The sequence below is a fragment of the Phycodurus eques genome, chromosome 10, assembly GCF_024500275.1.
Source record: "Phycodurus eques isolate BA_2022a chromosome 10, UOR_Pequ_1.1, whole genome shotgun sequence".
Lineage (NCBI taxonomy): Eukaryota > Metazoa > Chordata > Actinopteri > Syngnathiformes > Syngnathidae > Phycodurus > Phycodurus eques.
Window position 1 is genome coordinate 17,595,261 of NC_084534.1, and position 25,063 is coordinate 17,620,323.

At 40.2% G+C, this 25,063-nt stretch overlaps 1 protein-coding gene across 2 annotated transcripts; it reads left to right on the forward strand.

Moving 5' to 3' along the window:
• Window positions 1-1,698: 1,698 nt before the first annotated feature.
• Window positions 1,699-24,998, forward strand: LOC133408222 (ras association domain-containing protein 1-like). 2 transcript variants are annotated; one of them, XM_061686774.1, is made up of 8 exons: window positions 1,699-1,837; window positions 3,517-3,872; window positions 7,544-7,668; window positions 12,915-13,109; window positions 18,371-18,475; window positions 18,747-19,044; window positions 19,127-19,242; window positions 22,252-24,998. In XM_061686774.1, the coding sequence occupies exons 1-8, from the start codon at window positions 1,797-1,799 to the stop codon at window positions 22,396-22,398; spliced, it is 1,383 nt and encodes a 460-aa protein (XP_061542758.1). In that variant the 5' UTR covers window positions 1,699-1,796; the 3' UTR covers window positions 22,399-24,998. The 2 variants fall into 2 exon arrangements, with proteins under 2 accessions (XP_061542758.1, XP_061542760.1); XM_061686776.1 differs by lacking the exon at window positions 12,915-13,109 and having other exon boundaries at window positions 1,700-1,837.
• Window positions 24,999-25,063: the final 65 nt, after the last annotated feature.

Here is a 25,063-nt window from a genome sequence, read left to right on the forward strand (position 1 = left end):
AAATGCAGCAGAATTTTTTTCTAACCTTGGCCAGATCGGTGCCTTGCCGCAATTCTGTCTCTGAGCTCTTCAGGCAGTTCCTTTGACCTCATGATACTCATTTGCTCTGACATGCACTGTGAGCTGTAAGGTCTTGTATAGACAGGTGTGGGGCTTTCCTAATCAAGTCGAATCAGTATAATCAAACACAGCTGGACTCCAATGAAGGTGTAGAACCATCTCAAGGATGATCAGAAGAATTGGACAGCACCCGAGTTAACTACGAGTGTCACAGCAATGGGTCTGAATACTTACGGCTGTGTGATATTTCAGTTTTTCTTTTTGAATAAATCATAAAAAAATTCAACAATTACGTTTTTTTTTCTGTCAATACGGCGTGCTGTGTGCACATTAATGAGGAAAAAAATGAACAAATGATTTGGCTGCAATATATATAAAATTTAAGGGGGTCTGAAAACTCTCCGTACCCACTGTGTGTGGTTATAGTTATAGTAGTTATAGTCATTTTGCACAATGTGCAAGGGGAGGGAATAAAGCTGCACCCCCTGTATGCTTTATGTATGGGTGGCAGGGGGGCGCTCTTGTATTTTAATTTGAAAAATAACATTTTATTTCGTTATTTATGATGGTATTATTATTATGTGCCTGTCTCGCGCTGGCCTGGTCAGCCATCAGCGCTCCTGCAATCTACGTGAACAGCCCCTTCATAAGATCTTCGGTCACGAAGAAACCCCATGAGAGATGTAGCTCATGGTTTTGTAGTTGTAGTACATTTTCATTTGCATTTGGTTTATCTTGACCCTTAGCACCCTCTAGTGGTGAAATCTGTGTCATACGTCAGTTTGCCTTGAGTTCAATGTTCAATGACATGCCTGAAGAACAACATAACATATCAAGTGTAGTCTTGGCCCACATTAATTTTAACAAAATAAAATTGAATTATTCACAAGAGAGATAATAAATGTTCTTTAAAGGCCATGAACAAAGATCTCGTCTGTTAACCTTTTTAACTGGATAGAGCACTACGTCTCGTGAGGAGAGAACAATGTCAATAAAAGTTGAGTTGAGTTTCAATTAAATTATTACATGACATTTGAATGCATTTAAACAATTTTAAGAAGCCAAAAGAAAACAAAGCTAAACGGGCGGAGATCATGAGCAAACGTTGCTGATGACAGACGTTCGAACATCACATTACACCACAGCACGATGTAGTTGTCGCTCCCACGGTACCGCAGTCATTTAAAAACCTAAGCAATCTGTACGAAAGGTTTTGCCCGTCTCATGTTCACTTTCCTTTCCCTCTATATCTTTGTGCTTGACAGAAGGGTCAAGTACCTCCGAAGTTGACTGGTCTTGTGACAACTAAGGAATTATTATTATTATTATTATTATTTTAAATCTGGTGTAATGACAGTGAAATACCACGATTTCAGACAACTTTTAGTTTGAAATGCAATTTCAGTCATAGATGCCGATTTCAAGTATGATTTATTTTTTTCAATGCAACTTCAGATCCGAATTAACCTTCCTGACAATCGACTTTCTTCAGGAAGTAGACTGGTTCCGTGATAACAGAGAGAGTAATTATTTTAAGATCCAAAGCATTGATGTCCATGTATTATTTGGCCACGCTTTTATTTTGAATGTGTTCCTGTGTGCGTGTCGGCGGCGTGTTACCGTATGAACAAACGTTGTGGCGGCGAGCTTGACTTTTGTCTTCTTCGAGTGGAGGCTGGCCTGACCCCAGTCAGAGATGTCTGCCGCGGAAAGTTTTCTTCTTCGGATGGAAGAAGATGTTTTTCAAACAAAGCGCTTATCTTTCACATCTGATTGGGTGAGTCGGACTCCACGAAAACACAAGAGAACAGTTCATTTTTGAAAATAGAGTTTATAGCATGACAACGGAATGGGTCAATTTTGGATGAATCAAATGTGGATAATAGCCTAGTTCAAACGTAACTCTTTATTCACCAGCTTAGTTACCGTGAGGTACTTTTCAGACAGTCTGCTGACTTACCGACTTCCCAAATCTCCTCATGTACACTTCGTGTCCTGCACGAAACATTGGTTTCAAAGTTGAAAACACACATTTTGAGCGTATACATGTGTGAGTCTTTCTGTAGTTTCCTTTAAGCATTTTGTTTTGTCACATTAACATAAAATGCTAATCAACACATTACACGTGACTGCATTAGCAGTGTTTCCCAACCATTTTCAAGCCAAGGCACACAACATACATGTTGTACATTACCCAAACAAAAAGTGGATACAAAGGTTAATTATGTACCCTATCCCATCTAGTGGCAGAGCATTCAATTGTTCTGCCTGTCACTATACGTCGCTGGCATAGATAGTTATACAAAGATACTCTAATGCTGCTCCGCTAGGCGCTGTTCTTCCTGGCGTTCCCAACTTCGCCACCTTGGGGTTGTATAAGACAGATAGCCGGATATACTGTTTATTAAGATGTCTCAAATCCTATCAACTCATCAGTGCTGCACTTGTACTTGTTCTTTGCAGAGGATAAATAGTAGCGTCTGTCTACATGTGTTGCTGCACAGTCGAGGTTAGTGCTTGCATTAAGCTAATGATCTGGAAGGCTAAGCTTGGTGGTTGATTTAAATACACGAGCTGTATTCTTTGTTTTATTTTTAAATTGACAAACTTCAACTGGGAGTGGCAAGAAATAGCTTGAAGCCTCTTTTTTTTTGAAGAATTGTTTATTATTTGCCAAAGGGCTGCTTGTTGTGAATTGAGTTGAGTTCACTGCTACCACACAGTGTTATATCTCAAGTCTGCGCTCACGTCAGAGCAAAAAAATCGGCCGAACGACAGCTCATATCTTGAAAATATATATATAAATATATAAATACTTATATAGAAAACATTTCTAGTCCACACATATAAAACAATCACGTAAAAATCTGTAAGTTTGGCAGTAACTGACCGTCTGTTTTTGAACTCAATTATTTTCTTGGAGTTGTCTAGGTTTGCAATGAAATGACATCAAAGACCTCTTTGAAACACATTTTTTTAAATTAAAGTTCGATTTTTCTTCAAAATGAGCCTCTCAATTACCTAATACATGTTAACTTAAAATACCCTAAATAAAATGGTTTAGCTTTAACCTAGATCTAGAAAAAAAACATGTTACTCAATACGCAAAAACATGGAGATGTCTGCTTTTGCTCTTGAACTCTTCTGCCGTGCATTTGGAACCTGGGCTTTAAGTAGGGACTTACCTGACTTAATCCAACTTTTAATACCACCGCTATCACATAGCAATTATAGAAACCACTAATACTATACAAAAAAATGAAACACAAATAACATAATACGGCAGTTTGTAGACAGTTTACACTGCTAATGAAATGTCTATGCTATGGTGTGGAGCAAGCAACAGAGAAATTGTACTGTAAATCTTAACTCAGCATTAATATGTTGGTGAAGGCAGTTTCTTAACAGCATTACTTAATCTTTCAGCATTTTAAAGTGCGCTTTTCTGTCTTTTAGTGACCATGGAGGCGTAGAGGTCGGGAGTGACACAATGTCCATGGGGGAGTTCATAGAGCTCCGTGACCTGAGGCCCGGCGGTGAACAGATCCAGCTGAATGGAGCGTGTTCACCCCGCTCCCCTCCGCGTTTGGAGAGAGCCAATGCCCTGAGGATCAGCCCGGGAAAGGTGCCGGATCTGCTGAGCCGGGTGGGCATTATCCGGGTCGTGAGCAGCTGGGAGTTGGACCGGCACCTGGCAGAGGAGACTGGGGAGGGCCATGACTTCCAACCCTGCAGCCACACTCAGCCCACATGGTGCGACCTTTGTGGGGACTTCATCTGGGGCCTCTACAAACAGAGCTTGCGCTGTGCCAGTGAGTCCACCATTATGTGTCTGTGTGGAGAGAAAACAGTGGTGGCTTGAGGTGCGAGTTTAATTCGTCCTGTGACCATGAATGGAAATGCCATCAATCCATTCGAGCCTCCCAAAATGTTTTTAATTAGAAAAATAGAACTCTATAATATTATACTTTATACACAACATGCAATTCTCTTGATTTTATATTTAGTTTGACGGTAACCTTCAGATGAGAGTGGGAATAAACAGCTTGAAGCCTCTTTTTTGAAGAATATTTACTAATGTTATCTGGCAAACTGCTGCTTGATGTGAAGTGAGTTGAGCCAGCTGCCACCATACAGCGCTCGTATCACAAGTTTGCGCTCGCAAGTCAAAGCAAAAAAATTATCCAATCGATGGCTGGTATCTCGAAAAAGTCGCGAGTAGGGTCACTCATATCTTAAGGCACTGATGTATAATGAATGATAATGATATAAAAATGTCGGTTGGAAGTTAAATTGCTTAATTCAGCCTTTTGGCAGAAATGTATGGGAGTGCCAAACTTGGCACCATTGTCTGTATGTTTCTTTTGCTTAAGACAGGATGAAACAAAAGTCTTGAACTTCCTGTTCTTCAGTACAAACCCACACAAAGATACGCCTGTGGTTTATGTTATGTTACATGAAGTGCAATCACGTGCCTACACTCTAACAACATGACGTGCCTACACTCTGCCTACACTCTAACAACACATTTGATGATAATAAGAACAGCAACCTATCATTTTGTTTTCTTGTTTTTTCTTGAAAGAGTCAAACGTAACATTAGTGAAAGTACAGTATGCGTCACATGGTCTTGAAAAAGCTATTCTTTTTTTATTGTGGTTAGAGAGCAAACATTTCATATTATGATCATCATTATCAGGATGCGGCATGGTGGATGACAGGTTACCACATGTGCCTCACAGTTCTGAAGACCCGGGTTCAAAGCTGGCCTCGCCTGTGTGGAGTTTGTATGTTCTCCCTGTGCCTGCGTAGGTTTTCTCCGGGTACTCCGGTTTCCTCCCACAACCCAAAAACATGCATGGTAGGTTAATTGAAAATTCAAAATTTCCCATACAGTAGGTGTGAATGTGAGTGCGAATGGTTCTTTGCTTATATGTGTCCTGCGATTGGCTGGTGACCAGTTCAGGGTGTACCCCGCCTCCCGCCCAGTGTCAGCTGTGTTAGGCTCCAGCACGCCCGCGATGCTAGTGAGGATAAGCGGTACAGAAAATGGACGGATGGATTATCATGACCAAAATTATCACAATTATCAGTATTATCACCATCTTCAAAAAAACCAGATACATGCATCTAAAGCTTTGCAACACAGTTGATTTTGAATACTAAAATTTTTATAGCAGCAACATTTGATAATTTTTAACATTATAAATTATAAACAATAGTGACCAAAATGAATTTTCATGCATTAAAGACCCCACAAAAGTTCCCTTAAAATGATGAAAAGGTAACAAGTTTTTCGAGATACTCTTAACAGTACAATTTGTTGTATGGCAGATTTTTGTGCTTTGACTTGTGAGCAAAAATGTTAGATATGAGCACTGTAAGGTGGCAGTGAACTCAACTCACTTCACAACAAGCAGGAGTTGGGGAGATAGTGAACAATTCATAAAAATGACTTCCAGCTGTGTCATGTCACTCCCAGTTGCAGTTCACTGTCAAACTAAACATAGAAGAGAATTGCACAATGTGTATTTAAAACAACCACATTAGGAAAGTCTGTGAGGTTCATGCTATCAAACAATGCAAAACTCCACAGATGGACGAACGAACAGCATCTACGTGGTGGTGTTATAACGCTTTTAGCAAAGGATAGTTGAACACAAATGTTGCAATATTATACATATTTTCCTTATTAGAATACATTACAAAATGTTCTTTTTGGGGGGAGGAGGCTGGAACAGATAAATGCCATTACCATTCATTTCAACAGGGAAAGATTATTTTAGGTACAAGTGTTTTGAGTTATGAGCGTGGCCACGGAACAAAACAATCTTGTATCTCAAGGCACCACTGTAGTTAATAGTGATGATGTGTCTATCATAAACATTAATCTAGTTAATTATTAATTAAATACAAACATTTGACAAAGTAAAGTTTTTCAATTAAAATGGATTTTAGTTGCCGAATAGACAAATATGTGAACACAACAACAAAATTCATTTAAAATTAGATGTAGAGACAGAGTACAGGGACAGAAGGTAGATGGCCAGAAAAAACAGGATAAGGGGTTGAGCAGTGGTATCAACAACAGTAATAGTCCAATAATGACAGCCACGACGACAATACTGGTCCACCCCCAACATAACAGTATACAGTAGACCGCAAATAGCCATTGACACCCATTTTAATTGCATTGAATTTATTTATTTTTTGAACCCAAAAATAGCTTGAATTAGCAGGAATACACTCCCATTAAGCGTTTTTGGGGTTGAGTCCCCCCTCAAAACACAGAAATGAAAAAAAAAATTGGAATTAAATGTAAAAAAAAAGGAAAAAAATGTTTTTTTTTTTTTTTTTTTTTATAAATAATCCACGAATAGGTGAATCTATGGGTGCAGAACCACAAGTATGTGGGAGTCCACTGCACTTACTTACTCTAATACTCTCACACGCGGGAAAGGAGAGCCACAGTCGCTAATGCACTTATTGAATGCCTTGAAGACAATAAAACACATATATACAATTAGGAAACTTATGCAGACGCTGCTGTAAACCACAGCTCACGTCCAGACACTGATATCCAGACTGGCCGACGTCACATGTCGGGCCCCGCCTCTTAAAGATACACATACATCTATTTAACAGACTCACTTCACATCAAGCAGCAGTTTGGCAGATAGTTTGGCAATGCGTACAGTATTTGTCTATACATATTACGTTTGTAATTTTTTTTCTGTGTGTTCAAATACATGTAGGCTATAATGTGCTTAAAAAGTATGTTTTACGGGAGGGGTAAAACTATTAAAAAAGGTTTTGTCTCGCTATATTGCGGATTTTCACACATTGAGGGTGGATATACAGTATAAATAGGGTATTAACAATAATTAAAAATCGAAATGGTAATACTAGCTGTGACTAGTATACTAACAATTTTATCCCTAAGTAGAGTCATAGTTTCTAACGGTGTACTGTGTCACCAAATTATTAGAAACAACTCTCAGCAGTTCTATTCCACTGCTATAGCCATAATGGCCATTAGTGGAATTTTGGGAACATGATAGAGCAAAGGGCGGCACGGTAGTCGACTGGTTAGCACATCTGCCTCACAGTTCTGAGGACCCGGGTTCAAATCCGGCCTCGCCGGTATGGAGTTTGCATGCTCTCCCCGTGCCTGCATGGTACTCCGACATCCAACAAACATGCATGGTAGGTTAATTGAAGACTCTAAATTGCCCGTAAGTGTGAATGTGAGTGCGAATGGTTGTTTGTTTATACCTGTATGTGCCCTGCGATTGGCTGGCGACCAGTTTAGGGTGTACCTTGCCTCCCGCCCGCAGTTAGCGGGGATAGGCTCCAGCATACCTGCGACCCTAGTGAGGATGAACGGTGGAAAAAATGGATGGAATGGAATGGATAGAGCAATGCAATGACTTGTGTATTCACATAATTCTACTTGTGTGTCTGAAACATTCCGTTCTTCCAGATTGCAAGTTCACATGCCACTACCGCTGTCGTCCCCTGATCTGCTTAGACTGCAGCTGGGACCACGGCTCTTCCACCGACCACACGTTGGTTGTGGAGCACACCATTGAAACGGACACCAATGTGGTAAGAAACTTGTATCGCAAAACATGAAATTTCCGTTTAACTAATATAGTACAGAAGTTGTCTAATTCATGAAATCCACCAAAGAGGTTATTGTTTAGCTCCACACTGTCATGTTATCATCATGAAAAAAGGGGCATTAACAAAATCATTTCATCATCGTTATCGCTGACGACAATAACACTTCTATTACTACAATGCGATGAAAAACAAGTCAGCTCATTGTAGACTGATTACTTTTACAGGACTCTGATTTGCATGTCACATTGTCTTGCATGTATAAAGTAATCAGTCATTTCGAAATGAATCTTTTCCAGCTAAAGCAGGAAATACTGTGATAACAGCCGGTGAAATAAATATTTTCTGTAATATTTTCTATTAAAGAGCGTCCTCCAAATGTGCAAATACAAAGCAGAAAAACAACTGCCCGATGTGTTTACAAAGATACTGTTGCAGGCAATAGGGGAAATACTTTAATGTTGAGAAACAGACAAGTAACACCTTGTGTAAGGTTTTCCTAATACATATATTCGTGCACTCTCATCCTCATTGACATGCTCTAAGGCAGTCCTAAAAACAAGTGAAACCTTAGAGAAACTGTCATTAAAAAATAATAATAATAATCCACAAATACCGGTAATATACAATAATATCTAGATCAAATGTTTTCAGAAATGTAATACGGCCTCTGTGGACTTCCTAAATGCTATCATGTGTGCACCAGATACAATTAGACACAATAGACCTCATTCACTAACCGTGTGTACGCACACATTTGTGCTTAAATCGCGCATACCCGTTTGACGCACAAATCTGTGATTCGTACATTATATATGATATGTACGTTATGCTCTGTGTCAGATCTCGCTTTTTGTCATGTACTGCAATTCGGTCATCGATGTTATGACTTGGTAGTGGCGTTGACAGGGAGCACCAAGGTTCCAAAAGCAAGTTCGTATGATATGTTCGTACTTGAATATGGGCGTACTCTGTGAACAAATTTATATCATCCTCAGACCATGCATACGCACAAATAATGAAGGAGCTTTTGAAAACACAACACACCAGTATGCACAACGTATTGACACTACCATCCATCCATCCGAACAGCTTATCCTAGTCTTTCATAAAAACAATATTAATAATTTTAATGATAATAACTTAAATAGGGAATTTGCTAATGAGTTCACTACTATCCTAAATAAGAGTGAAAAAAAGGACATTTCTCATCACTTTTACCCTGGTTCTGTTCAAGTGCTTGTAAGTGCTGTATGCAGTGTTGGGAAAGTTAATTTTCTACGCGAATTAGCTCAAAGGTCAGTTCACCGTTCCAAAAATGAACGAGTTCAGTTACTTAAGGAACAACACTGGCTGTATGTATATCAGAGTTTTTGTATCGCATTTTGTGTACACACGCACGGTACAAAGCTCAAAATTTACAGTTCCCGAAATTTACAGTTGACAAACGACCGTTAAAAATGATCAGAGTTACACAGATCGCCGCTGGCTTGCTTGTGACCTTCGTCCGTGCGGCATGGTTTATATATTTTCTGGCGCTTTCAATGCTAATTTAATGGATTTCAATCAACTACAAGTGCCTCATTATTATTAGGGTTGGGCATCTAGAATCGAGAACCGATTGGAACCGGGACTAACATTCCGGTTCTCCCGGAATCGTTCACATTAAAAAAAAAATCGGTTCCCAGTTACGATGCCTATAGTCCACCGACCCCGAAGAAGAAAGTGGCGAAAACCAACGAAGAAGAACGCACACGAAGACATGCTTGTGCCCAACGGCAGCGGCGACCAAAAGTGTATGTTAAAATAAATGAACAGTCACCTCAGTGCAACACTTGGATTAAGATTATATTGTGCAAAGAACGCATTCACAATGTGTAGAAGTTTGATGCACACCCTCCCGCTCCAAGCCTCTGCCTACACCGCACGGAACTCCAATCAAGTCAATTGGGTGAATGAAACAGTAAAATACGTCTATGCCAACGTTGAGCCAGCTAACAATTTAAACGGTGGGCTGTACTCTTGCACTGATGGTTTTTAGCGTTTTATTTTAGTCTTCAAACCAACGTAAGAGCTGATTACAGGCACAAACATAAAATATAAATTACCATACTGGAAAGATAGTAGAAACAGTGGCATTACAAGCTTAACATTGAGCTAAAACGTCACCAAAGGTCAAACTATCAACTTTACATCACAATGAATTGGGACAAAATACACAAAAACGTTGTCTCACAGTATCACAACCACTAACGTTATGTCTCATTGGTGGGTAGCTAAAGGAATCAACGTTTTACAGAGCATTTGGATCCATTCATTACTCTTTTTCTTGCGTCTCGTTTTACTTTCCTTTTTACCGGTGTCGTGTGAAGTTATTTTTCGTGCGAAAACGCTGAGTTCTGGTGCGTGCGTACCCTTCAAAATAAAAGGCTACATGGCTTAAAAGAGGAAGTCAAGTTAAAACTTCCACATATAAACCATTTGATGTGATAAAACAGTCACAAATATCTATTTTAACAATGCTGTATTTAACTTTTACCCGAAACAGTAATTAATGAGTATTAAGTCGGGTTAGTTCCACACACATTGCCTTTTAGTTCATAGGTTTGATATTGATACTGGTTATAAAAAAAACAAGTCAAATGTTCATTTTAGTTAATGTTGCAGGCTGCTAAGAAAATGGATGTTCATAATTTGGACACCCTTTATATAAACCATTTAGGCCATTGACCGTCCACCAGAGTCTTTGGGTAGAAACACCCTCGTTGATATTCCATTCAGTTGTACAGTGGTCGTGGAGTTACCCAACAGTCAAGGAGGCCGTGCTGTTTGTTGGAGGCAGAATTATTGAGTTTCTTTGGAATGGACGAAAGGATGGCATTGTAAGTAGGAGGTGGGTGATTTTGTAAGCCCCCTCCTCTGTTAAGCAATGTTTTTTCCACCTTTGTGTATATGGCCTCTCTCACCCCTCTTTCAAACCATCTGTCTTCCCTGTCCAGAATATACACATTTTTGTCCTCAAAAGAGTGTTGTGTCTCATGGAGGTGCAGGTAGACAACTGAGTCTTGACCTGAGGAGTTCGCCTGTCTGTTTTGTGCCATGCGTCTGCTCAATGGTTGCTTGTTTTCCCCAATATATGTATCTGTGCATTCCTCACTCCACTTGACCGCACACATCAGATTGCTTTTCTGCCCTTGTGGTGTCAAGTCTTTGGCGTGTACCAGCCTTTTTCTCAGGGTGTTACCAGGTTTGAAGCATACCGGAATATTGTTATGGTTGAAAATCCTTCTGAGTTTCTCAGACAGACCTGCTACAGATGGAATTACAATATTGTTGGGTTTAATACTCTTTTCTTTCTCATCCACCTTACCTCCTGTCATTGATTGATGCGATCGATTCAGGATGAAATGACCTGGATGAATGAGAATATTCACAGGCACCTCGATGTATTGGTTCAGTAGGGGCAATCGTCAGAAAAATAATACTGTTTCGAGGCCTTTGTAAACACTCAAGGTCTTAAGGTTGCTATAAAAACAAGAAAAAGAAAAACACGATAATAGAAGGCTCAATAAAATAATAGCTGTGAAAACAAAAACAAACAAATACTGTGGTACTAAAAATACCTACCCGTGAAAACAATTAAACACGACAAATAAAAAAACTAGAGCGATAGTGACCCACACAGTGATGTTGCTCATCATATACTGTAGTGCGATATTATCAAATATTTGAAAACATTACCAGGAACTGAGTAAGTAGGCCCATGCTGAAACCTAAAGTGCTCTTATAAATGTAAACATTTCCCCAGTGGAATTACAATAAAGCCACACATCGTGACAATTTAATAACATCATAACTCCATGTGATGGCTGCAGCTAAGCAAATCATTTGGAAAGTGGGCAGGAAATGACGCCCGTCGTCATTTGTGTTTGATGGTCCCGTCATGTGACCACTTTGGCGGGGGTCTGTGAGGAGCATGAGAGCAGGACGTGACTTGACAATGCGCAAGCTCAATAGAATCTACTGTTTTGCTCCCCTGGTGTTGCTTGTCCAATTGGAAAGCGTGCTTAGACTCTGCAGTCACTTCTGGTGTCACAAAGTGATTCAAATCAGAAGTTGGAAAGTGGGGAAGACATTATATACAGACATCCATCCATTTTCTGAGCCGCTTCTCCTCACTAGGGTCGCGGGCGTGCTGGAGCCTATCCCAGCTGTCATCGGGCAGGAGGCGGGGTACACCCTGAACTGGTTGCCAGCCAATCGCAGTATATACAGACACAAATCCATATTTTACCCTCAATGGTTTCCTAATGTTATTCTTTTTGTTGGCCAGTTGTTTAACACAAATAGTTCACTTTGACATATCAATAATATATTTAGAAATACAGCATTGTTATTCCCGTTAATTTAATAATGTTATAAAAGCAATCCCTGCTAGAGTTGTTATGCTATTTAAAAGTTTGGTAGGACAGAAACCAAATCAAAATGTATTATTTCGGTCCAACCAAAATTGAAATCAGTGAGATTTGTTTCTTCTCAGGGCACAATAATAATCCTAATTTAAGCACATGGTTTCAAAAAGATGTTGCATCAATTCCAAAAGTGGTTTCTTATTGGATCAACTTTTTTAATAATCTTGACAGGACAAAAATGGAATTTACCTGCAAAATATTCACTTAAATTGGAAAGTGGCCAAAAAGACGGCTGACGCCATTGTCTTTGGTGTCACCGTCACGTGTCCACTTTGGCGGAGCGGTCTGCGTGGAGCAAGTGAGGGGGCTCAGCTTGTCAATGCGCAGGCGCAGAATGCCCCCCTTCCCTTTTCCCATGTGGCTCGTCCAATCAGGAATCTTGGAAGACTCTGGTGTTGCTTCCGGTTGTCGCTCGTCCAATCAGGAAGCGATGCGTTGGATTTGTGTATTTTCCAAAGCCAACGGCCTAATGGGCGAGGCCACTGGCCGGGCGGCGTCTCCACCCAAGCATAAGGACATCCTGTTTCACACAGTGTCAATTCTGTCGAGCGGAAACGTGGCCGGTTAGAAGACGTTTACAAGTGAGATTAGCAAACAGTAATTCTTTCATCATAACTTTATCTATCAAGTTGTTTGAGGTATTTCGTCGCCTGTGTGTTGCATTGACTCGCCGTCGAAGTTAACATTCTCCCAACAAGCTCTCAATTTGAGTAACTGCTTATTAGTCGGAACGTTCGCAAGTAGTTTTCCGATTCTCAGCCCATCGTCAACATGTCAAGCACGGCCAGTAGCTCGGACAAGTTGCCCTCCTTCGAGAAGACGTGGGGTAGCTCCACCAGCAGCGGATACTGCAGTGACGAGGCGGCGGATTCCGACGCTGAGTTCGAGCAGTACTTCACCGCACGCACCTCCTTCTTCCCTAAAGGCCACAAAGCGGTGACGCACGTCAAGAAGGTGAGAGACAATAATTAAACGGATAAGAAAAAATATGACAAAAGGGTGGCAGTTTAATGTGGAATTTATGCTTCGCTTCGTCTTCCTTTTGACTGCCAAAAATGTCTGTTCTCAAAATTCCCAGTTGTCCATGAATGCGTTTTTATGCGGCCGTCAGTTACACGGCTTGAGGAGTTCACGTTTTTGGTGGTGTTTTAGTTCAAACTGATTTTAGTGGCCTATATGTGGTCTAATTGTAATTTTATTTTTTAAAAGACTATTCAGTTTATTTTAGTGTGTTAATTCAAATTTGAACTTTTTTGGTGCAGTCTTATTAAAAATACTAATTTTACCTCTTTTTGGTGGTGTTTTGAGGTAACTACTGTTTTATTTGAACATTTATGGTGGTGTTTTAAATAAGACTTAGTGTGGTAGTTGGGATTTGACCTTTTTTCGTGGTGGTTTGCTTAAAAGCAGAGTCGTTTTACCTTTTTTAAATTGGTGTATAATGAGTCAGCAACAACAAAAAGCAAAGAAAACAATGGTAAAAATGTGGAAGTTATGCTTTCCTTCCCCTTTGTTGTCTACAGAGTATTCAAACGTCCCAATTTGTCCCTGAAGCCTTCTTTAATGGGCTGTCAGTGAGCCATTGATGATTTTGACCCTTTTTAGTGTTGTTTTAGTTTGGAATAGACTTTAGACATTTGTGTGCGTTTCCTCACCCAAAACCATCCATTCTTTGACAACACTAACTGGTCGTCATATATAGGTTTAGTGCTGTTTTGCTGAGCATTTGAGAAAGTATATTGATTTTGATGCCATATTTAGTTCTAGTGTGTCAAAGCAGACATGGGTGCCACTATTACAGTATCCAAATTGCAATTGCAAATAGTTGGGTTTTAGGATTTCTTGTAAAATAAAATTGTGAATGCTGGAACCACTGATATGCGGGACCACTCTATTTGGATTTTATAGTTGTATTTTTGTTTGAAATTGACTATTTTGTGTTAGGGAAATTTATTATTTTGTGCTATTAGTGACCTTTGACCTTTTTTGGTGGTGTTTTAGGTAAAAAAAAACAAACGGCCTTTTCTGGTTGGTGGAGTTTTAAAAACTTGTTTTTTGTTGTGGTTGTGATTTTGTTTAAATTGACTGTTATTATGAGTATAGTAATTGGCATTTCATGTTTTTTCCCCCAGGTAGTTAAAAACTGCCTTTGATTGTTTTGGATCATGTTTTAGTTAAAACAGACTGATTTGTCCTGTTCTGTTTTGTGGTTGTGATTTAGTTAAATACTGTATACATGAGGGGTTATCAAACTTTTTACACAAACTTTTTGTCGGTTGACAGGTTGCAGAGAGTGATGGATTTTGCAGGTTCTATACTATTGATCTGCCCCCATGTCATCTGTTATTTTTTTTACCTTTTATTAACTCATTCACTGCCAGCCTTCCCAATTAACATGGATATTTGACTTCTAAAGCTGTCAATGGCAATGTGTTAACTATTTTGAGGTGTTGAAAATAGCTTGAATAAATCTGTTAACACTCTTGAACACTCTACTGTCTGAGAAGTGTTGTAGAACTATGTCACTTCCCTCACTTTGGGAACTGTGCATGCACCATAATTGTTGCCTGAAGATTGAGTGTCCGGATGTTTTTAAGAGTAAACATACTTGGGTTGTAATGGATATATTTGAGTAAGACTGCTTTGGTAAAAACGGATCGCTGTGCCTGAAATGCTTCAAGGCACTGAACTGTGTCAGTCACAAAGGTAAGTGCATGCAGAATATTAATAATATTAAACCGTTTTGTCAGCTCCTTTTTTTTTTTTTTTTATTGCATCTCTAAAGAGTCTTTGAAAAGAAATTTGGGGAAGATGATGTAATCAGTCGTTTGCTTTATGAAGAACTAAAGGCTTTGAGAACAGACTAATTTGGGCGGCCAGCGCTGTATTATATCAACCATTTTTTAAAATCAATGACAGCGTAATAAATCAGCGTTTTTTTCTTTTGCAAATTAAATTAGTGACGGAACATGATTTTAGTGTTGTGTTGATGTTGGTGTGCAATGGTATATGATAGCGATATAAGGTATAATACAAACTTGAATTATGGGTGTTTACTCAAGCTAGATGGGGTTTGTTATTTTTTATTTATTTATTTATTTTAGTAGTGATTTTGGAAATGTGAGGATTCTGCCTGACAGTATTGATATTCAGCATCAAGCTACATATCTACTAACTTTTTGGTTTTCTTAGAATACACATCACATTATTGTGAAGTCACACTTGCCAGAGTGAAAATACCTAAAAATGCCCCCTCCCCCACGGCGGCAGATGGAATGTTTTAAATGTATTTTTTAAGATAAATACCTACTCGATTTAAGTAAAATGCATTTTAAGTGAACAGAAGTTAGGCACATTTTGAAAATATCAAGTTTTGATATCTTTGATTAGTACAGAGAGGGGATGCTAGGCAAATGAAGCTGCCCTCAAAGCAGATAAGCGTAGCTCAAAGTAGGGCTGCGCGATATAGCCCAAAACCAATATCTCAATATTTTTAGGCTATATCGCAATACATGATATATATCTTGATATTCTGATTTCTCCTGTAAATCACTATATAAATGTTAAAATTAAACCTTTGATTCATAAAATGACACCAGTGTAATTAATGAAGCAGACGCTACAGTTCTTAGTTTTAAGATGATAAAAAAAACTTGCTCACAGGAATTTTCTGGATGAGCGATTGAGTGTGCTGCTTACTGTGCGAGGCTTACCAGCAGAGGGTGAAACATTACGTGAGAATTTGTACTTGATCGTCGCGATATAGATATTTTATACATCTCACATGAAAGCAACCCGCGATATATCGGCTATATTCGATATATGCCCCAGCCCTCGTTGAAAGTACGTTTTTAAACCTTTGGCTACGTAATGCTGTATACGAAGTGCAACAGTAAGTACAAATCAAACTATCAATAGTCTACATCAAACTATCAATAGTATACATTTTAAAATGCAACTAGTACACAGCTTCCACTAGAATGTCATGTTTGGTGACGCATGAGCTCCTCTCATATTTCCAAGTATACACCCACCATTGACTTGACTTTTAGGACTTTTTTTTAAACACTCATTCTTGCATCATAGGTGATTCATAGGATGTTGTGGAATTTGTATTTTAGTAGCGCACAGCCTCCCCTTGCTTTCTTGGTTTGTTTTTTTCTCGTCAGAGTTGTTGGAAAGCTCCACCTGGGCCCCTTATTGAGTTTTATTTTTTTGGTTTACAGTGTAATTTGAACATATAATTAATTCTATAAGGAGTGTTGATATTGTACTTCCTGCCCACTGGATGTTTGTGGTTTTCCTAGTGTAGGGCTCAATATTTCATATTTAGGATACATTTTCCAAATTGAATGAAATGCTGACGCTTGGTGACATTAAGAGGGAGTGGTGGTGATCTTTTGGGGTTTAATGCTCAGCCATAAAAAGTGACTTGTGTGGAAGTGAAATGTGCTTCTCCGGTGTATTCCGATGCAGGAAATGCCTGTCGGTGTGTGCACACAGGAAAAGGCCCATTTCATGCTCATGATACTGCCGGTGCTATGATGAGTGGAACGTGACTGGCCGAAGAGTCAGCTGACCACACTGGATGTCTGCTATACAAGAGAGGGCATTGTGTCTCCCACCAGCGGGGGCTATTTTTACATGAACACTCGCTGAAGGAATGCACCGTTGAGCTTTTGCTCGCAGTCATTGCAAACAGCTGCAAGTTGTACAGGCCCCATCCAAAGCACTCCACGACACCCCCACCACCCTTCCCTCATCTTCCAATCAGCCCTCCCACAGCTGCAAGGCGCAGGCGCGGAACAAGATTGGATGGCGTCACTTTTGCCTGCGTTGGCAGGAAGTGGGTCTGATGCAACTAGTGCTTGCCAGATCAAACAAAAAGCCCTTTCAAGCCTTGATGTTACCCCAATTTCACTTACAAACACAACATTACATTCTCTAATTGCTGACAACTAGCTTTCATCCAGTCGTGCCCTTTAAGATGTAATTTAAAAACAAACGTTATAGGATGCTATTGGATACTCAGTGTTTAATTTTATGTCATGTATTGTCCAAAAATTATGGAGTATTTGGACCACATGTAAAAGAAAAAGACAAGAATAAAGTGAAATTATGAAAACGAAGCCAACATACTGCGACAGACCTCGTAATGTCATCAGAATAAAGTGGAATACTGGTATTAAGTTTTAATTTATAAGAATTGCATAATTTCACAATATTACAATAAAATAATAAAAAAAATAGGAAACAATATTTGGCATTCCCCTTTTAAAATTGTGACTTGGGTAAGTGTAATCAATCAAAGAAAATGTCACTTTATTTTATTTTTTTTGTCATGCGATTTACATCGAGGTGTGTTACAACAAGCCACCCACTTTTCAAGTTAGCAGCAATATTGGAACAAACATGATTAAATTAACTTAAAGTGAATAGCATTTACTATTTCGTGGCATACACCTTACTTTCAATACCTGCATCAAGCCTGCGACTCATTGACTTCACCAGACTGTTGCATTCTTCATTTGAAATGCTTTTCCAGGCCTTTACTGCAGCGTCTTTCAGTTCTTGTTTGTTTCTGGGGGTGTCTCACTGCAGTCTCCTCTTCAGTAGGTAAAATGCATGCTCTATTGGGTTAAAGTCCGGTGATCAACTTGGCCAGTCTATGACCTTCCACTTTTTCCCCCTGATGAAGTCCTTATTTTTGTTTGGCAGTGTGTTTTGGGTCATTGTTTTGTTGCTTGAAGAACTTCTCCCGATTAGTGTGGGTGCATTTTTCTTTAATGTGCCAGACAAAATGGTTTGGGTTTGCCAACCTCCACAGCGCAGGGGTGAAGGTATCACGATGCACTGTTATAACTTTGAGAGAAGAAATTTACAGCCCAAGATGCAAAACACTCATCAGCAAAAAGAATCGTAAGGCCAGTATGTATGTATGGAAGATATAAATGTTGTTTTTCTTTAACATTTATATTTTGTTCATAAAATGCAGGGTTTTTTTTGTTTTGTTTTTTTTGAAAATAGAAAAACTAGGCTAGCAGAAGTTTAATTCTACTTTTCAAAAATTTAAATTCTTTGGCTGGTCAATTTGGCTCGCAACCTAACGGGTGTTAAGAGTTGATTCTTACTCCTAATCAAGTGGAGGTACTGAGCTGCTTGAAGTCCAGTGGTGTAACCACTAACCCCCCGATCCTCACCCCCTTTCTCTTCAGGATGAACCGAGTGATTGTGGCAAACAGGTGTTGACCACTGCTGATACTCAGAAGAAGGTCAAGGAGTACAACGCTCAGATCAATAGCAATTTATTCATGAACATGGTGAGTGTTAAGGTTACAGTAGATATAAAAAGTCTACACACGCTTGTTCAAATGCTGTTTCAAAAAAAGAATGACACCAAGATTAATGATTTAATTTTTTTTTCTTTTTAGCAGAAACCTGAACTTTTTCTGCTAACACTGGTTGTTATTTCAAACTGTTTATAAGTCACTGGCATTTGAACAGAAGTGTATAGACCTTTTTTACATTCACTGTGTTAAAGTCAGTCCCACAGTTAGTGCCACAGTTGTAATGATTTTTCCCTGTGCACAGAACAAGGACAGTTCCTACACCGGCTTCATCAAAGTGCAGTTCAAGCTGGCGCGGCCCGTGTCGGTCATGCACCCAAAGAAAGGAGGAGGCGGCGGTGCGCAGAAGGGCGGCTCTAGGAAGGGTACCAGTGTGAAGCGCCGTACCTCCTTCTACCTGCCCAAGGACGCTTCCAAGCACCTTCACATTAGCTCCCGCACGTCTGCGCACGACGTCATCGAGGCCCTGTTGAAAAAGTTCACCGTAGTCGACAACCCCGGCAAGTTCGCTCTGTTTGAGCGCAGCGAACGACACGAACAAGGTATCGCACACATACAGTGCTTTGTGGTAGCATCTCTTTAGTTCTTCAAATTCTTTCTAACTGAGCTTGTTTCTTCCTGCAGTTTACATTCGTAAGCTGTCTGACAATGAGCGCCCCCTACCTCTGCGACTGTGCGCTGGACCCAATGAGAAAGTGCTCAGCTTTGTTCTAAAGGAAAATGAGACAGGAGAAGTCAATGTAAGCGGTTCATTTATTACTTTAAGGCCTTTGATATGCGTGATCCCTCTTTGAACCAGTGCTGATTAAACTGGTTGACAATAACTTGCATTGCTGCCAAAAGGCACAATCTTGATGGGAGTCGGATGACGAGTGGTTTGAAAGTACAGGTTATTACCCTGCATACACAGAAATTTAGGGACTTTTGTGCTTGTTTTGAATTTATTTAGAGCAACGATGTGAAATAATGCACTTTTGTCCAAAATAGACCACTTTTTTTTTTTTTACTGAAGCAAAAAAAGTACCTGGTGGTGCCACTAGGTGGTTGTAATTGCCTTCATATGACTGACCATCAGGCTGCATAGTAGGCTAGTGGGACAGCATGTATACCTCACAGTTGAGAGGTTATAGTTTTGAATCTTGGCTCAGGCTCATGTTCTCCCTGTGCTTTTTGTGTTTTTCTGCATGCACTCAGACTTCCTACCACATGCTAAACCATGCCTGTTAGGTTCACCAAAGAGGATGTGAATGGTTGTTTGTCTATATGTGTCGTTCGATTGACTGGCGATCAGTCCAGGGTTTATCTCGCTCATCTCGCCAAACAGGACAAGCGCTATAGAAGATGGACGGATGAACTGACCTTTATTTTACCATCATGTTGTATTTCTACCTCTGTTGCTAACAATAACGGCAGCACCTACCATGATATACATGTTAATGTCGTTGTAAAAATAAAGACCTTTCCTCTACAGAGTCGAGGTATTGCCACCACTTTAGTAAATAATCACGCTCGGTCGCTACTGAATATGACAGTGACTGTTTTTTTTTGTCAATGTCTATATGTCTCAAAAGTGTTCTGTCAATTTACTGTCTGTTGTTGTACTAGAGCGGCTCCAACTACCGGAGACAAATTCCTTGTGTGTTTTTTGGACATACTTGGCAAATATAGATGATTCTGATTCTGATGAGGAAATTGGTCCATTTTAAAGTTCCATCAGCAATTCTTAGTGGGTGTGTCCTTGGAATAATAGGTATCATAAAACATCTTTGTAGAATTATCAAAACCAGGACGTAACCCGAATTTGTATGCAGATCTGACCGTGCCATAGTCTGTCACTAACCTGCACTAATGTAGTAGTAAAGTCAGAATTACAGTAAATGTTTGAAAAACACTTGAAAAATAAAAATAACTTAAATGTTTTGAAAAACACTTATATATATATATATAAAAGACAATACAGTTGAACCTCGATAGAACGGACTAATGGGGGCAGGAGTGTCGTCCGATATAGCCGATTGTCTGTTACATTGAAGCACTTATTTATTTATTTATATTTAGGCCATAGGCACACATATTACTGTACAGTACAAAAATATTGTTTTGTAGGTATTTTTCATGGCCTAAAATGCCCAAGACAGTACAAAGTTATTGTAAATAAATCTATCAGAAAAAAAAGCTTGAAAATGTTTGAAAGTTGCACATTTTCTACAAACTTAGCATGCCAGTCTGGTTTTGTCATAGTGACATTGTTGACGTACAGTACTCATCATAGGCGAGTCGCTTTTCATGAGCGGGGAATTCGTGTGCGTCCTAGTTCCAAATCTGTTGCCACAGGCGAACGGTTACTGTACCGAAAATAGTACGTTCCAGACTCCAAAGACTTGTTTTTTTACTCCTCAGAGTTAACACTGGAGCCATGACGCGCTCTCTCTGCTCTATGTACAACAGACAATAGATATACCATCGTCACATGGCTGCAATGTCAGTGCCCCACATTTCAACATGGCCGCCACATAGGGATGGGACACTCTAGTATTATTGTATATCTGTGAACCAGAAATACATCAGTCCCATTCTCTGCCTGCATTGCATCACAGCACTAGTTAAACAACAGCAACCAATTCTATAACTAACAGACTTTGTCAACGGCATTTTAAGTGACAAATGGAAGCTATTTTTGGACACAATGTTCAGTCCTGACGGTCCGTTTTATCCGATAGCTGTTTTATCGGGCTCTCTTTTATCGAGGTTCCACTGTACAATGAAATTCCTTACGTACAGCAATAACTGCGCATGCCTTCGTCTGCTCCACGACCATGTACTGTCTGTCCCTTGCTGTATCACGGTTCTCCTTTTGCAAGTTCATTGCATTGCAGAATTATTTATTTTTATTTTTTTATCGCATTTATATCATGGATTATTTGTTAGTTTGCGGTGATTATTTTTCCACACGGACTGTCACTGCAGAGCAATAAGCACGAGCCAGGTTTGGGAACATTTCACACTTAAAGAAGCTAAAGTGCAATATTCCTATTGGAAAGTACAACTGGCTAAAGTTGCATGTCTACCGTAAAGTACACATTGTTAGATCATTTAATATAGCCTACCACCCTTAGTTAGAAATAATTATAATCCCTCCACAGGTGGTTAGGATAGAGCGAATAAAGGCACAGCCGCTGGAGCACTTTCAATTACTTTATTGAACAAACGATAAAATAAGGTAAACACACGCACATACTTAGACGACCTGCTGATGGCGTCAACTGATGACGTCACTGAACACCAGAGTGCCTAACGTTTAGCCAGTTAACAGCCGTCCAACCTACATTAGCATTCGCTGACTATCATGTGACTCAACAGGCAAGGCCTGCCTTTTAAAGGCGCACACACATTCAACATCCCAAATAGTACAATTTGGAATAGGAAGATGGCGACCCCAAATGGACAAAAATAATACCTGCACTTGACATGCATATACAGTACTGGTATTCTGCAACTTCACAGATTTCGTCTGTTCAGGGGTGGTCTGGAACGGAACTCCCCGATTGATATCAACCCTCAAAAAACATTCATCTCTCTCTCGTTAGTAGTAGTATGTGGGCTCCTTCTAGTGGTATGCGAAAGAATCACTTCCTGTGTACTATTCAGTTTTCATTTGCTTTTTAATCTTTAAGTAGCAAAGTATTTTATGAGGGGTTAACTTAGTACAAAATGTTTGAAAACCCATGTTCCCTCTCCTTCCTTTGCAGTGGGATGCCTTCTCCACACCAGAACTGAAGAACTTCCTGCTCATTCTCCAGCGCGAGGAAGAGGAGCACATCAAGCAGATCGTGCAGCGCTACGAAGTGGCTCGAGCCAAGATGCAGGAGGCCTTGCGTGGCTCCACCCCAGGCTGAACAAACCCCCGTGTGACGGGTAGACCTTGAGCGTAGCACCTCTTTTGGCTGGACCGTTGCCTTTAAAACGACCAGTTGCTGATGCACGTGAAGCTCCCGTAAATGAACGAAAACAAAAAACACCTCTTCGGTGAACGAGAGTGTGAAAGGGGCGCGAGACGATGAGAGCGTGCGAGAGAGAGAACGCTGATGCGAATGTGCATGTGAGATGATGCGAGAAGCAGTGCCTGACACCTGGAGAGTCTGGTATGCCTGAGAGAATGAGTTGAGACCAATGACTACTTGGTAGATGTGGTTGTCTACTACCTGATGAGCCCTACATGATTTTTCTTTTTTGGACCTCACTTGTGCCACTGTAATTGCACATTAAAAACATTCCTATGTTAAAGCTAAATTAGAAACATCTGAACTATTACTGCACACACAAGCCAAAAGTAAAATGTGAAATCCTTAAGGATCAGTAGGTGTTCATTGGAAGTAGCCACTCTGTCTTGTCATGTCCTCTACACCTCTCATGGGTGCAATGGAATTTTTTTTTATCCCCCCCCACCCCTCCTCTGTCAATTTATGAGTGAGGTGGTTGCATGGACATTGTTTGTGCTGTTCTCAATGTCAGTGACCAGGACAAGTGTCTGTCACTCGGATCGTCTGTGATTGTGAATGAATTTTTATTACTGAATACAAGTTCATTTAAGCTGTTCTTAATTTCATGTTTCTGACTTTTTTCCCCCTGTCCTTTTAGCTCTTTTCACTTTGATTGTATTTGTTGAATGCACTCGAGCACTTGTTGGCCAATACTGTGTTAGAATCACAAAGAATAATGCAACAGTCCTGCAAATAAATACGTATTTATCGAGTCCATCCATTTTCTAATGCAAAATTGTACCAGTCACCCACGACTACAATTTAGCAGACAAGCCATTTGGCAAGAGAAGTGAGGGTACCCCATGGACTGGTCACCAGCTAATCATAATATGCATATACTATATCCCCAAAAGTATTCGCTCACCCATCCAAATGATTGGAATCAGGTGTTTCAATCACTTCAATGGCCACAGGTGTATAAAATCAAGCACCTTGGCATGCAGACTTGTTTTACAAACATTTGTCAAAGGAAGGGTCTCTCAGGAGCTCACAGAATTCCAGCGTTGGAACTGTGATAGGAAGCCACCTATGCAACAAGTTCAATTGTAAAATTTCCTCAGTCCTAAATATTCCACAGTCAGCTGTATTATAAGAAGGCGGAAGTGTTTGGGAACAACAGCAACTCAGCCACGAAAGCGGATGACCATGTAAACTGACAGCTTGGGCGGATAGAGCGAGGAAGTCACCAACTTTCTGCTTGGTCAATCGCTACAGGCCTCCAAACTTCATGTGGCCTTCAGATTAGCTCAAAACCTGTGCGCAGAGAGCCTCATGGAACGAATGAGTTTCTATGGCCGAGCAGCTGCATCCAAGCTGCGCATCAAGTGCAATGCGAAGCATCGGATGCAGTGGTGTAAAGCATGCTGCCGCTGTAACCCGTGAGCAGTGGAGATGCATTCTCTGGAGTGACGAATCGCTTCTCCATCTGGCAATTTGATGGACGAGTCTCTGTTTGGCGGTTGCCAGGAGATTGGTACATGTTTGACTGCATTGTGCCAATTGTGAAGTTTGTTGGAGGAAGGATTATGGTGTCGGTTTGTTTTTCAGGAGCTGGGCTTGGCCCCTTAGTTCCTGTTAAAGGAGCTCTGAATGCTTAATTCAGCATATCAAGAGAATTTGGACAATTCCATATTCCCAACTGGAACTAGTTTGGAGCTTTTCCCCTTCCTTTTCCAACATCGTCAGTGCACAAAGCAAGGTCCATAAAGACATGAATGACAGACTCTGGTGTGGATGAACTTGACTGCCCTGCGGTGTCCTGCTCTTAACACGATGGAACACCTTTGGGATAAATTAGAGCGGAGACAAAGAGCCTGGCCTTCTCCTCAACGTCAGTGTGTGACCTTGGAAATGCGCTTCTGGAAGAATAGTAAAAAAGAAAATTCCCATAAACACATGACTAAACACTGTAGACAGCCTTCCCAGAAGAGTGGAAGCTGTTATAACTGCAAATGATGGACCGACGTCATATTGAACCATATGAATTAGGGCTGGGATGTCGCTTAAAATTCATATGAGAGTCAAGGCAGGCGAGTGAATACGTTCGGCAGTAGTGTATAGTGCTTGTACTCATAATGACCGCGCAAGAGCTGGAACCTATCCCCGGTGACATTTAGTGAGAGAAGCGCTGTCCTCCCTGTGATTGAATGGCGACCAGTCAAAATGTCAGTTGGAGAAACGAGTGCAGGTTGTACCCAACTTCTTTTTCCCAAAAGTCAGCTGGCATAGGCACAAGCTCATCTGCCTTCCAAGTGAGGATAATAAACGCTATAGAAAATGGATGGCTGTGTTTAGGCTGAGAGATGATTATATAAAGTATATTTTATTAGAGAAAAATAGCAGGACTGTTGTCTAAACCAGTGCCTAATTGAGTGAACATTCAAGTAGCTTTTATCACATCCTTTCAAATGTGAGAAATGTGCACTACTTTCAATAAAGCAAGTGTCTTATCAGAATGATTGTATTTTTGTATTATTTTTTTAAACCTGTGACGTCACTTATCATTTTAATGCGAAGCACA